Here is a 16,362-nt window from a genome sequence, read left to right on the forward strand (position 1 = left end):
ATGTTTTTTATTCACTTATTGGTAAAAGCAATTTTTACTATAATAATATTACTATCTTCTGAAGAGTGTGAAATATAAGGGAAGGGAGGACAAGATGCAGTAAGCATTGTGTAGTATAAATGTTAACCCCTGCCAACAACTCACAACAGCCCATACCAAATAGAATAAATACTTGTTTAGCATTTCATAACGATTAATAGTTTATAACTTCACTGAAATATGCTAGAGAACAACAGCTAATGGAATGTATTACGTCATTAAAAGCAGATTGGTAGCAAGGCAATATTTTGAAACTGAAAAATATTACTAACCTGTTTACAGCATCCAGCACATCCTCTGGAGAAAGCTCAGTCTTTGTAAGGTCAACATTACTTTTAAACCACTTCAGCTTTTCCACTATAAAAGAGACAAAGAACAATAACAAATAAAATCTGTTTAGTGATGGAAAGTGCAATGTATAACAAATGTGCAAGTGAAGTCACTTAGAATCTACAGTATTACATGCTAGAATTCAGATGCAAAAAGAAACAAAGAACATACTATGGATATCTGCTGAGACTGTATGGTTTCTCTGAAGTTTATAAACAATCTGTTCCATTAGGAAATGTAATGGACTGAATTTTTCATCCCAGCTATAAAGCTACTAAATGAATAATCTACATCCAAGCTGGTTGGCTGAGTGGTTCATATACCCATTCTGCAAGCAACTACCAGACTGCAGGATCATGTCCCACAACGAGCATAGATTTGGGCGATGGCTTTGGGTGGGAAATGATTGGTTAGAGGAGAAAGCCCATTGTACCCTCTATCCTCTAGCTAATTTCTATACAGAGCATGTTGTAAAACATACTTTTCATACTACCATTCTCAAATCACCTATATGGCTATGATACATTGATGACCCTTTCCTTCTCTTCCACCTGAACAACCAGCACTAATAGAATCTAGTTCTATAAAGAAAAACAAAATACCAAGTCTTTTCTGGACACTCTAATCAAATATCTTCCCAATGGCACTTTCTTTCTTGCTTGGTTCTCAGAAATATCCACACAGGTGTTTATATATATATATATATATATATATATATATGTTTATAACAATATTACAACCGAGTTGAATAAAGGGAATGGATACACTACTGATAATGTTGGATTTTTCTAAGGCATTTGACAGGATACCACAGCAGCATATTATATTAGTGAAGTTATGCTATAAGAAACTGAAGAGGCAAGGGATCTTGGTGTATTGATGGATAAGAATTTAAAGTTCAAAGGTCACATAGCAAAAGTTGCAAATACAACTCAGAGGATAATTGCTATGTTGAAGCAAACCTTGACATGTAAGGATAAGGAAATAATTTTACCTCTTTATAAAGCTTTGATAAGACCACACCTGGATTACTTTTCACAGATTTGGTCTGCCAGGTTCCAAGGGGATAAAGAAGCTGTGGAAAGGGTGCAAAGAAGAGTTACAAAGATTATATCCAGATTATGGGATTTAGATTACGAAGACAGACTGTGAGCATATGGATTGAAGACTCTGGTTAACAGGAGAAAGAGGGTTGATATGATAGAGGTCTATAAACTTTTGAATGGGTATTAGCATTTCAAATGATGAAATTTTTCGTTATGGAAGGCGGGAAGAGAACGGGGGGGGGGGGCATCCATGGAAGTTAAGGTTGTTCTCAGTCAAGAAAGGAGTAAGAGCTAGGTTTTTCTCCTAAAGAGCAGTGAGTGAGTGGAATAATTTGCCCCTAGGGGTAGTGAGTGCATCTAGTATAAATGAATTTAAAGAAAGCTATGATAGACAGCTTGGGTAATTTACAGCCTCCCTCAATGAGTCCTTGACTCCATGGAGGTCTCAGATAATAATAATATATATATATACACATATAATATGTATATGAGGGTGGTCTGAGAACATCTCGGCCTCAACCATAGCCGGCAACATTATCAGCAAGATTTTTTTTTTCTAAGTTGGTTCATCTGTCATAAGCATCCATGTGAAATTGCAAGTCATTCCATCAAATGGTTTGTTCTATACAGCTGTCTGAAGCAAAGACATTGTCTATAACCCTCGAAATGGATAAAATTGAGTATCGTGCAGTTATAAAATTCTTTGTAAAACAAGGTTTAACATCAAAAGAAATTCATAAAAGTTTATGGGCACTCTTCTCCTTTGTTTTCGAAAATTCTATATATTACAAAATGGGCTGCCGAGTTTAAACATGGCCGTACCAGTCTTGAAGATGATCCACGTGATGGACATCCAAAAAGTGTACCACAAGAAATTATTGATCAAGTGCACGATATGGTATTGAATGACTAGCGAATCAAAGTGCGTGAAATTGGACTATAGGCATTTCAAAAGAACGTGTAGAATATATTTTGCACGAAGACTGTAAATGAAACAGCTTTGCACAAGATGGGTGCCACACTTGCTCACAGCAAATCAAAAAATCACTCGCATGAAAATCTCTGAACAGTGCTTGGAGTGTTTTAACAAGAATAAATCTGATTTTGTGCATCGATTTATTACTATCGATGAGACTTGGATTCACCATAACACACTAGAATCCAAACAGCAGTCAAAACTGCAGATAGAAGCCGGCTGTTCAGCACCAAAGAAGACAAAGTCAGTTCCATCAGCAGGAAAGGTCATGGCATCAGTGTTTTGGGATGCTAAAGGCATTTTGTTTATTAATTATCTTGAAAAGGGTAAAGCAATAACTGGGGAATATTATTCCGATCTTTTAACCAGACTAGATGAAAAAATTCATGAGTAAAGACTCGGTTTGCAGAAGAAAAAAATCATCTTTCATCAGGACAATGCACCTGTCCACAAAGGTGTTTTAGCAGTGGGAAAATAAGGGATCTGCACTATGAATTGTTGGAACATCCATCCTATTCCCCAGATTTGGCTCCCTCTGATTTCAATCTCTTCGCAAAACTAAATCTCTTCCTCACTGGTCAGTATTTTTCTTCGAATCAAGAGGTGATTGCAGCTGTAGAGGGGTATTTTGCAGATCTTACTAAGAACCACTACAGAGACGGGATAATGGCACTGGAATAAATGCATTAGTCTTAAGGGAGATTATGTTGAAAAATAAAAATAATTCTGAAATTATGAATTCATTTTTTTATTGTTAGGTTGATTACTTTTCAGACAACCCTTTGTGTGTGTGTGCGCGCGCGCGCGTGTACACACACCATACACACACATCATACAGCAATGGCTGTAATCTGTTCTCAACCGTGCTAGGTAGCTCATGAAGAAATCTGAACAACTCTTTTGCATTGAACATTTAACTCTTCAGTATGGTACAGGTTCATGAATGATATTCTTGCCATGTGGCATGGTAAAATCAGATCTCCAAGAACTTGTAAACAAAATTAATGTCATTAATTCAAGGATATAATTTATGCTTGAAACTGAAAATGATAACTGTATTCCTTTCTTGGCCAGTCAGATGGAGGCCCTTCATTTCTCATTCTTCCAGAAGATATATGCTCTATTAAACCATATAATTCATGTCACAAATATAGTGATTTATAAGGACACTTGTCCACTAGGTTTATTCTTTGTTCCACAGATTCTCTGTTATGATAAGAAAAAGAATACACAATCTACTTTTCAATCCCATGTTAAAATGAAAACACACGTAACCACAGTTTTAAAAATATTTTAATAAAATTCAATTTTCATGCTTGACATAAGAATATTTGGTTTGTGATACAAAAACCATCTTTGGCATATAGTATAATGGAAAATTCAAATACAACACACTGAAACTGAGCACCATAAACAATAGTTATGTGCAGATGTGAGGGTCCAGGCTGTAAACTATTACATTATCGGGATATTTAAAAAAAAATCAACAATAAATAAAATAAAAATAAAAAATTCAACACTAAATATAAGGATAATTTTCTTGAATGGTAGGCAATATCAAGAAGAGTGATGTGTGCAAATATTAGAATGGGGAACTGGACAAATGAGATATGTGCTTAAGGTCCCACAGAAGTTTCTACCAAGGAAGAAATGGAAGAATTTTTTAAAGCATTAGAGATAAGGGTCAAAGCTGTATAACTGAGAGGAGACCTCCACATAGTCTTTAAAGGAATGCAGAGAACTGACCAGGGCTTCTGACCTAATGTCCAATCCTCACCTTCTCATGGTGCACCCTGTTGGGTATCTACTTGGATACTGAACAAACGAGGATGGGCTGGCAATTTGGGATTTAGCCGACCAAATTGTATTCTTATTAAACCATAAGAATATCACATAAAAAATGATGGTACAACATGACAAAATTTCATGCCGGATGGGGTGTTGCCCAGTTAAACAAGGCCCCTGTTGTTTCCGCCAGGGAACCAGGGCGAACAGAGAAAAGTCAGCTACTGGAAAAAATCTGAAAACACACCCAAACTCAACATCACCAGAGTTAAAGATCGGTACTATCAACATAAGAGGCCTGAATGGCAAAGAAATAGAGCTAGCTGAGGAATTAGATAAGTACCAGATTGACATAATACTGGTGACTGAAACAAAAAAGACAAAAACTGGTGAGATCTTTCTGAGCAATAAATACAAAATGTTATATTCAGGCAATGACAATCAAGGAAAAGAAGGAATAGATAGTATTCAACACAAAATAGAGGCTAATCTTCTTGAATGGCAGTCAGTCTCAAGTAATGTAATGTGGGCAAATATGAGAATGGGAAACTGGACAATGAGACTTATTTGTGCCTATGATCCCACAGAGGGTTCTACTAAGGTAGAAGTGGGGGAATTTTTCGAGGCTTTAGAAAAAGCAACTGACACAATGAAAAAGGAAAAGTTGGTCCTTGTTGGGGATCTAAATAGCAGAGTAGGAAATGAGTGTGAGACATACAAAAATATTTTGGGAAAATTTGGAGAAAAGAGCAAAGCAAATAATAATGGCAAATATCTGTTGGATTTCTGCTCAGGACATGGACTGGTTATTACTAACACCATGTTCAAACATAAAAATGTGCACAAATTCACATGGAGAGAAGAGGCAAGGAATAAGAAAAATCTCATTGACTATGTTATTGTTGATAGTGATGTTTTCTCCCTGGTGCAGGACACCAGAGTGTACAGATGATTTGAAATCGGAAGTGATCACTATTTAGTCTTGAACAGAATGAAATTGAATTTCATATCGAAAAGAATAACATGTAAGAAAGTTTTAAAGCGAATAAAAGTTGAGCAGCTCTCAGATGCGGACTGTAGACTAAAATACACAAAGAATATTGAAGAAAAAATGAAAGAGTTTGAGAACAGGAATCAAACCTTGATGATTCAGTGGCAAGCCTTGAATTAAGCCCTGATTGATTCAGCTAGAGAGGCATGCGGTGAAGTTGTCCGCAAGGATAGAAAAATTAGAACACCATGGTGGACACAGGAAATTAAAGAGGCAGTGAAGGAAAAGAAGAAAGCATATCAAAAGTTCCTGGCAAATAAGTCACCTTGTGCTCTTAGAGAATACAGAGACAAATGAAAGAAAGCTAAACGCTGTGTAAAACTAGCTAAATAAAACACATGGGAGGACTTTGGCAAGAATATAGAAAATAAATATCAAGACGGTGGCAAAATATTCTGGAGAGTGTTGAAGAAGCTTAGGAATGGAGAAAAGAGTGCTGTAAAAGGAGTTAGAGATGATAAAGGTGACATGAAAATGGGAGAAAAAGATATCCTTGAAGTATGGAGTAATTACTTTGAAAAACTGCTACATGAAACAAGCAGTGATGACAGCACAGTGGTAAAAAACACCAACCAGGCATGCAGTCAGGGATACATATCCATACTTGAAGTAGAGAAAAAGCCATGAAAGGCTTGAAATGTGGAAAGGGCAGGAGATTCGACCAGAAATGCTGAGTCTTACAGTGGCTGCACTGCATAGTTCAGAATGCCTGGACAGAGGGACAAATTCCCGATGATTGGAGTAGAGCTCTCATAGTAACCATATATAAAAAGAGAGATAAAACTGAATGTGAGAATTACAGAGGTATTTCCCTTCTGAGTGTTCCTGGCAAGATCTATGCAAGTAGACTTGAGAAACGATTGAGATGAATTGTGGAAGAAAAGCTGGGTGAAGAACAAGCTGGATTCAGGCCAAATAGAGGATGTCAGAATCAGATCTTCACTTTACGACAAATAGTCGAGAAAGCATGGGAATATAACAAAGAGCTGAATTTAAGTTTTGTCGATTTGGAAAAGGCATATGACAAGGTGCCAAGAGAGAAGCTATTCAATACGCTGCAGTTATATGGTGTCAATGGGGCATTATATCAAGCAATACTTAGTCTTTATTTGAGTTGTAAGTCAGCAGTTAGAATTGAAGTACAGGAAGATGGTTTAATGCTAAATCTGGTGTGAGACAAGGATGTACATTATCCCCCTCTATTATTCATTATCTATATGGATCACATTATGAAGGAAAGTGATATTAAACATGATATCAAAATTGGAGATGTTAATGTCAGCTCTTTGCTTTATGCAGATGATGTTATACTTTTAAATAAATCCGCTACAAGTCTGCAAGATTCTCTGACTAAATTGAATAACTGTTGTAATAGATATGGTATGAAGGTCAACAATAAAAAGACAATGAAAGTAGGCAGAATCATTGAAAATGTCAACTATGTTGTGAATGGAGAACCTGTGGAACAAGTGAAACATTTCAGCTACTTAGGCACGATTTTTAGTGAAGATGGTAAATTAAATATAGAAATAGACAACAGAATCAAGAAAGCTGTTATGGTAGGAAGTCAACTGAATAAATTCATATGGAATAAGAGAGAAATTAGTCGGAACACTAAATTAGCTGTATACAAGATAGTGTTCAAACCAGTTTTAACTTATGGATCTGAGAGCTGGGTCAGAAGTAAAACACTTGACCAAAGACTAGAGACTGCAGATATGAGAGTCCTGAGAAAGATTATAGGAGTGAACAGATGGCATCAATGGCAATATCATATTAAAAACGAGGATATTAGGAAAGAACTTGACATTATTAGCATCCAGGAATGTGTTAGTAGAGCTAATCTCAGGTGGTATGGTTACTTATACAGAATAGGAGAGAAAAGATTAGCAAAGTGTTCATTGCCATCTTCAGTATTGCCAGTTATATAATCATCAATATATCACTTGTACTGATTATTTCTTTAAAAAAATATTAATAATTCAATCATATCAGAAACTGATCTTTGTAATTTCTGACATAGTAATGATAACTAATATTTAAGGAATTGACAGGTATACTAGAAATATAGATTAAAGAAACTTTAATATATACTTTCCGATATTTCGGTGAACGTCACGTTGCCATCTTCTTGGGAACTTTCTACAAAGACACGTGCACACAAGTACTAATAACAGCAAATGAGACTGAATCTAGGAAGCTAGCGTTTTCCTAAAGTCCTGATGGTGCCCCCTGGCGGGCTATATTGGTAGTTCTTGGCCTTTGGGCTGAAGTTCTTCTGATAAAAGTTTCCCAAATTTGGGGCAGTCTCATGTATCCAAATTTGTTGAGGTTTGGCATGTTCCTAACGGCCGAGGCTGATTAGGAACATGCCAAACCTCAACAAATTTGGATGCATGAGACTGCCCCAAATTTGGGAAACTTTTATCAGAAGAACTTCAGCCCAAAGGCCAAGAACTACCAATATAGCCCGCCAGGGAGCACCATCAGGACTTTAGGAAAACGCTAGCTTCCTAGATTCAGTCTTATTTGCTGTTATTAGTACTTGTGTGCACGTGTCTTTGTAGTAAGTTCCCAAGAAGATGGCAACGTGACGTTTGCCGAAATATCGGAAAGTATACATTAAAGTTTATTTAATCTATATTTCTAGTATATGCTGTCAATTCCTTAAATATTAGTTATCATGTTTAACCAGCGTATAAGCCTCTCAACAAGAATTCTGACATAGTACTGGTCACAAGACCTATAGCATGTCAGAAAAGGGACTGAGAAGAAGCAGGTTTCTTGCATGGAGAGAGTTGTGAATGACTGGAATGCATTGCCTGAGAGTGTGGTGTCTGCAGAGAATTTGGATGTGTTTAAAGCACAATATGATGAGCTGTGTGTATGACAAAAGGGATCTCTTAGATGAGTCTGTGACACCATGGGTCGTAGGATAATATCTGCACACACCAGATGATTAAATCAGTGCACAATAGTTCAAATGCAGATCAATGACTTGTATAATGGAATTACTTTGTCACAACTTGTGAGCATCCTCTGCATCAGTTTAGTAATCATTTGTGTAAACATCATCATTATAGATAACCTATTAAACTACAACTGTTTTCTATTCATTACTCCCAAATCATTTTTCATGATTCCTAATGTATACATTACCACCAATATAATAGAGTGCATTTTTTTTTCAGTGGCTTTAACAGGCAGTTAAAGTGCCCATGGCCTTCCAAGCATCCTTGGATTTCCTAACCGTAACACAAGGATAAGGCATAACGGTTACCCCTAAGACAAGTGTTCTTGTCTGTAAATTGTGTTCAATTGGCCAGTATGCCTGTTCTGAGGGACGAAAAACCTGAGTTTCTGGGAGAAAAAACCATCTACCTCCATATGAGACCAGATAAAGGTTTCCTGATGTCACTGACGACAATTGAACCCAGGTCTTTCCGACCAAAGGGCTTCGTCTACACTGACTGAGCTATGGAGGCTCAAGTACATTGCATTATATTTTCTTTATCCAAAATGAGAAACTATACTTGAACATACTGGGATTACACCTTCAAGTATCTGCAACCAAAACACCAGGCTATAGCGCTAAGTTTATCAACCCTATTTTGAATTATCCAAGCCTGCAAAATGTTTTCAAATTTTATACCAATTACTTCATTTAATAATTAAAACTATGACTTACATTTAGAAAACTGTTTGATATTCAATTCATCTTTTCTCCTGAAAAACAGTAAACCATATATAATTTATAACCTTTATATACACACACATATAAGACAGAATGAGTCAGGTAGAATATTAAACTTCAACTTATAGCAGAGATCTTTTGAGTCAACTTCATATCAACATGGAGCTGATTGAATGATTATAGCACTATGACTACTTTAAGAATAATAATTTAACAATTTAAAACTAGCAGATATTTGCCTGGTGAAGTGTTTGGAGTTAACCATGAACTGTAAATCTGTGTGTGACACCCATAGCTCACTATAGGTCACTGAGGATGGCAGAATGTCTTTGCTGAATGGAAGGGGATCCATCACGTTGGATGCATTCACAACATATACAGACAAAGGTACTTCATCTAACAGCTGCAGTAATTTCTCATGCTGAAATTACAAGGGCTGTTCAATAAGTAATAAGACTAATTTTACTGCCGTGAAACCACTCATCACAATATTAATTTGTGTGGAATAAAGAAATGTTGCTGTCTGTATTAACAAAAGAGGTTGATAGATGGCGTATATGGGCTGATGTGCCAGAGCGTCACGTGACTAAATGCAAGCTTGTTTCGACGCGCCTACAAGCTGCGACCAGTCGTCGAAATGGAAGCATCCTTGGAACAGCGTTATGCGATTAAATTTTGTGTGTGTTTGCAAAAATCGCCATCGGACACTTTTAACATGATACGCGAAGCTTTTCACGATGAAGCAATGTCGAGGGCAAGTGTTTTTCGCTGGCATAAAACTTTTAAGTAGATCTTGAACGTAAGGGAAGACCTTCAACATCCATCACAGAGACAATGATCAACACAGCAGTGATTATCATCAAGGAGGATCGCAGAATTACAGTATGCCAGCTGCATGTTGTCCTGAATATTTCTGTGGGAAGTGTTCACTCATGAACATTTGGGACTGAAACGTGTTTGCGCCCAATGGATTCCCAAACTCTTGACACCGGAACAAATGCAGCATCGAGTGGATGTGTGCACAGAACAGAAAGAAAGACTGGAACAAGAAGGCGACAACTTCTTAAAACGCATCATTACAGCAGATGAAGCTTGGTTGTATCACTATGACCCTACAATGAAACAACAAAGCAGTGAATGGAAGCATCCGTCTTTGCCTACCCCCAAGAAGGCAAAAACTGTAAAATCAGCTGGTAAAGTTATGACCATAATGTTTTTTTTAACTACGAAGCCATTGTTTACCAACATGCTATAGAACCCAGGAATACTGTAAACGGCTCATACTATGCAGATGTTTTACGGACAAAGGTACAGCACGTCAAAAGGAAGCGTCCATTGCTGAAGAATGGCTTCTTATTGCACCACGATAAGGCAAAGCCACATATTGCTGGTTGTGCAGTGGACGTTTTGCAGAAGAACAACACAGATATCCTACTACACCCTCCATACAGTCCTGATCTCGCACCGTGAGATTTCTGGCTGTTTCCTCAGCTCAAGAAACCACCAAGAGGCTGCCATTTCAAAAGCAACAAAGCATGTGTAAAAGCTGCAGAGGCAATTTTGAAAGAACTCTCAAAAAATGGACTTTCACATGTGTTTAAGAAGTGGACGCAACGTTGGGACAAATATATCACATCCCACTGTAGTTACTTTGAAAAAGACCGTGTAAATGATGACGATTAAAGGTAATCTGTTTTCTGTATAAACATAGTCTTATAACTTATTGAACAGCCTACGTATATATAAATGTGATAGTAAGATGGCTTTTGAAAATAACTGGACCAATAAACGAACTATATAAAATACAACACGATCCACATATACGAGAATTGCATTTTAAAGGATAACTTATCAAAAAAAAAGTTATGTCTCTATTAACCCACTGCATTAATTATTATTAAGAAAGGCATCCAGGAACTCAACGAGAGAAGCCACATACTACACACACACCAGCTATCACACTTGTTCTTGAATTCATTTCCACTGTTGCACACACATCAGATGGCAATCAATTCCAATCAGACCGCTCTATGAGAAAAAACTCTAGATCTCTTCCCTTCTTAATGACATTCATTCTCAGCTTCCAAGGATTCCCACTTACCCTTTCCACACCCTTCATAAAATGGAAAAGAACATCAAGTGAAATCCTGTATGATCATTTCAGAAGTTTATAAGTCTCAATCATATCATCCCTCTTTCTCCTATCTACTAGTATCTGCAGTCTACAAATTCTCACTCTGTCTTCATATACAGCATTCCACAATCGTGATATCATTTTTAACACATTTCCACCATATCAGAGTCACAATGGAAACCAGGTGACCAGAGTTGTGCACAATAATCTTGAGGTCTTATCAAGGCTTTGTAAAGAAGCAAAATGACTTCCTTATCTTTACATGTCAAGGTTCATTTCAGCATTGCAATTATCCTCGGAGTTGTATTCGCAATCTTTGCCATATGGCTCTTAAACTATAACATCCTATCTATTAACACTCCAAGAACCCTAGCCTGGTCAGTTTCTTCTAGCATAATCCTGCCAATATAGTACGACAATGGATATTTAATCATGCCAAAGTGCATGACTTTACATTTAATGACACTGAACTGACATGCATTTTCCCATGCCGCCCACAATTCCAGCCTATTCAAATCATTATGCAAGTACTGCATATCAATTGTATTCCTTATTACCCCACCTATCTTTGCATCATTAGCAAACAGATGTATGTCACCTGTCAAATCCTTCCCAATATCATTAATGTAAAGATTGAACAACAGTGAACAAAGCATTGATTCTTGTGGTACACCACTGGTTACCATAAATCTTGCAGACTCACATCCCCCATATACCATTTTTTGATAACTGTCAGTCAGCCATCCTCTTATCCTTGCTAATATTTTATAATCCAAACTCATATTCTCCAATTTATGCAAGTCTTCCATGCTGCATTCTGTCAAAATGCCTTAGCAAAATTCAAAAGTATCATGGTGTATCCATTCCCCTTGTCTAGCTCAATAGTAACATTATTATAGAATGCGAGCAAGTTGCTAAAACCTGACCTTCCCTTAGTAAACCCATGCTGTTCATTATACAAAGTAGAGATTCTCTACCAACTCATTTATGAATGCGAGAGCCCTAACCAACTTTTCCTAAATTTTTCACCACCACTCCTGAGATACTGATTGGTCGACAGTTGGATACATTGGTCTTTGCACCACCCTTGTGCAATGGATTACCATACATTCTTTCCATTCTTGCAGAATCTTCCCTGTTCTGAGACAAAAATTATATAGACTGGTTAAAGTTTGCACAAACTGAATTCTTATTCAGTTTGTGCAAACTTTAACCAGTCTAAAATTCAGTTTATGCAACAATTCTAATACCTCCTCTTCATCCAGTGAAGAGGTATCAGCAAGTTCAATGGGCACTCATTAGTTGAACAACCTTTTCTGCATCTGTCACCATCACACTATCTGCATTCAGTAGAGTTATTCTTTCACATTTATTCTTTCTTTTACTTGCAGCATATCAATAGAATTCATTAGGGTTATCTATAGCTTGCAGAGCCAGTTTCTTTTCATACTCAGACTTAGCTTTCCATACAACAGTTGCGACTCTTCTGACCTGCTGCTTATAATTTTCATAACATATCATCCTTATGTATGATAAGATTACACATCCATTTGACTCCTACCCTATTTATTCTTCGAACTCTAGGGACACATTTTAATATTGTATCATTTAAGTATTTTTTAAATGCTTCCCATGCACTGTCAATATTCTTCTCATCCAGCAACAGACACCATTGCGCTGAACTCAGTATACTCCTCGGTTGGTCATAATTTCCTGTTCTGTAGTTCAGCAAATAACCTTTTCTGAATGGAATATTCATAAACTTAGCCACTTCCCAAGTGAGTATCACATGATCACTGTCACCAACTGGAGAAAGAATAGTTATATCTTTAATTGAAACAACCTCTGACACTTCTTTGAACTCGAGTTCCTTCAGTCACATGCTGTTTGAGAAAGTTGTCTCACAACAGCTCAATAAATTCAGTTTCATTCTTCTCATGAGATTTTACTCTTACCCAATCAATGCTTGGCTAATTCAAGTTCACATTATGATTACTCTTTTCATGCCCATTGTCTTCATCTCCAGCAATTGATCCACCAGGTCTGTAACAACTCCCCACTTGATCTTGTTAGATTCCACCTAACACCAGATGGCTTCAACTCACAGTCATGAAAAACTGTTACTGACCTGCTGCTATGATGGTATGATAGTATCATAGTAAACCTATGATAGTATTACAATCATAGGTTTCAACAATAAATGAATTCAAGTCATCAGATATCATTAACAGCACGTGCTTTCCTCTCCTATCCTGTCCATCCTTCCTAAAAATACTGTACCCTTTACACTCAATACCAGTTAGTGTGTCTGATTCTGATAGCCAATGCCTATAATCTGAGGTCCCAACATATTGACCAAGGCAACAAACTCGCATTCCTGTACAGACATAATAATCTACCTGCATGATGCAGTTGGGCAACTTATAGATCTGTTCTTCTCCAATGCCTTATATATGCAGACATCTTTGCACACATTGGATGTTTGAAATGGATGAAGACAAAGTCAAAATTGTTCTCTCGTAATCATTTCCATGATCATCATGGAAATGATTATGTTGAACAATTCCCGTCATTAACACGAGAGCCCATTCCAGTCATTAACACAGTTACATAACATTGTTGCTCTTACATGAATATTCTCATTATAATTATAGTTTCCCTGACTCTATACATAATTCTGGTTATTTTCTTCTTAAAGATACTATTATAAACAGAACTTTGGCTGGCCATGGGCAATCTCCTATACTAGCAAATTTACACTCAGAAACATTTGAGGAAAAAGCTATCTCTTTATTCTCATTAAAGTCTAGGTTATATAAAGAGATATATAGATGGTATTTTCTTAATCTAAAGTTATGGACCTGATTCCTTAAAGAGGTTTCTGAACTATCTCAATAGTCAACACCCAAAAATACAATTTATGTTAGAATTAGAAGTTTATGGCTCTCTCCGGTTCCTAGATATCACACTTGTGTATGTGAAAAAATAAAAATCTCTATTTATAGAAAACCCACTCACACCAATATCTTCATGCACAATCCCATCATTATCCACCTCAAAAACTTGGCATGAACTCTATATTAGGTAAATGTGCTCGCTTCCTCCTCTGTGAAAAAGAGGATATCAACAAAGAAGTAGAGATTCTTCTTACAACCTTTTCAGAAAAACAGTTATTCTAACCAGACAGTTAGAAAGCTACTATTTAATCCACCTTCTCACCATACTGAAGATAGGAATGACTTAAAATGCTATATATCTCTACAGTATATCATATCCGTTTCTCCTAAGTTAGCTAATGCTTGCAAGAAATTTAAAATCCAGACTTCTTCCACTCCTCTACGCTAGCTCTGTTCCTTACTCAGTACACCTAAACAAAAACATAACAGCTTAAAATATCGTGGTGTTTCTGTTTTTGGTGCAACTGCAACATACCCTATTTGGGTCAGACCGAAAAGTCCACTTAATTACATCTGGAAGAACATATGAGAGACATCACATATGGCAGAACTATGGCCACCACATTATCTAATCACGTCTTTAATTCTGCTGACTCTAATGATGAAAATTCTATCACTCATCCAGTCACCTGGTGCAAATCAGACATCTTTAAATTAGGGTTACCACACGTCAGCATTTATGTGGACATGTCTGCATTTTGATAATGAAAATATCTGCCAGTGTTGAAAGGCTCATTTCATTAATACAAGCTCAGTGGACCAAGAAAAGAAATAGACTTACCATAGAATCTGTGAAAGGACTTGCTATAGTTAAATTTAATTACAGACCTTACTTAAATTAAGGGGATATTAAATCCCACATAGTTTTAAAACCGAATAAGAAACTCAAAGATCGGAATCAGAGAGTTTCTTGCCGAATATAGTAAACTATAAAGTATCGGCGACACTAGTGTTAGCCAATGCAAGTGATCCTAGTACGTAGTACAATACCGGACAACTCGTTGCAAAGGTGGGGGAAGTTCAGATCGCTATTCTTAGGTATTTTCCATAATGTAAAAACACATTTCCTAGGAAATGTATGCTGTTATTACATTATGGAGGGAGGTCACTACCCAGACCGGTTTCAGCCTTTTTTGAGGCTTCATCAGTGAGTAGCTAGACCTAATACCAAAGTGTATAGCGAAAAGAACTTATGTACTCTGCGAACGAGTTTTCCAAACAGGTGCAACCATTAAGTTACTTAAGTATAAAGAGCTAATAAGCTTCATTTCGGCAATGAAAACATTACTTAAATTAAGGGGATATTAAATCCCACATAGTTTTAAAACCGAATAAGAAACTCAAAGATCGGAATCAGAGAGTTTTGCAGAGTACATAAGTTCTTTTCGCTATACACTTTGGTATTAGGTCTAGCTACTCACTGATGAAGCCTCAAAAAAGGCTGAAACCGGTCTGGGTAGTGACCTCCCTCCATAATGTAATAACAGCATACATTTCCTAGGAAATGTGTTTTTACATTATGGAAAATACCTAAGAATAGCGATCTGAACTTCCCCCACCTTTGCAACGAGTTTCCCGGTATTGTACTACGTACTAGGATCACTTGCATTGGCTAACGCTAGTGTCGCCGATACTTTATAGTTTACTATATTCGGCAAGAAACTCTCTGATTCCGATCTTTGAGTTTCTTATTCGGTTTTAAAACTATGTGGGATTTAATATCCCCTTAATTTAAGTAATGTTTTCATTGCTGAAATGAAGCTTATTAGCTCTTTATACTTAAGTTAATTACAGACATTTCACATGTAAAAATATGTTCGACCATTTGTGTCGAAACAAAGAACTGCCAAAGAAAATTAGGGTCTAGTGAAAATATGCATGGGCTGCAAAGTAATGTATGTAGTATGATAAGTCTTCTTTTTCATGTAGGCTTACTCTTGTTTCATAAGACTTATGATGACACTTAAAATCTCATATTTTTATGTGTTCTAATAAGCATACTCATCACATGTAATTAACGAAAAGCTCAAGGGTAAAGATTTCAAACATATGTATTTATTTTTGTGTTAGATGTTTGTGTCCGGAAAGAGTTGGTCAGGCGATGGGGTGTCAGCATTTTGGCATTTTAGAATATGGTAACCCTACTTTAAATGCTATAATGAACTTGAAAGAAGAATTGTGGAATGTAAGGAAATAGTCCTCAATCCATCACATCTTAACACCAACCTCAGTTATAATATCTGATTGTCACTGTGCTGTCCAACTTTAGTGTTCATGAGACCATGATTGTGCTTATGTGCCCAACAAGATGACAAAAGTAGTTGTGCATTTTAATTAAATAAATAATAGT

The 16,362-nt window shown here is 36.7% G+C and overlaps 1 protein-coding gene across 2 annotated transcripts in view; it reads right to left on the reverse strand.

The window, feature by feature from the left end:
* LOC150096980 (translation machinery-associated protein 16) overlaps positions 1–16,362 on the reverse strand; it is an 85,938-nt gene that overhangs the window by 26,193 nt on the left and 43,383 nt on the right. For both annotated transcript variants that reach the window (XM_090407966.1, XM_090407967.1), the window contains exons 3-4: positions 8,916–8,953; positions 312–396 (exon numbers count right to left, since the gene is read on the reverse strand). In XM_090407966.1, the coding sequence (XP_090264092.1) occupies positions 312–396; positions 8,916–8,953 (123 nt within the window). The remainder of the gene's footprint in view (positions 1–311; positions 397–8,915; positions 8,954–16,362) is intronic.

Source organism: Typopeltis vanoorti, chromosome 18, assembly GCF_054136105.1.
Source record: "Typopeltis vanoorti isolate ZY-2024b chromosome 18, IOZ_Tvanoo_1.0, whole genome shotgun sequence".
NCBI classification, from domain to species: Eukaryota; Metazoa; Arthropoda; class Arachnida; order Uropygi; family Thelyphonidae; genus Typopeltis; species Typopeltis vanoorti.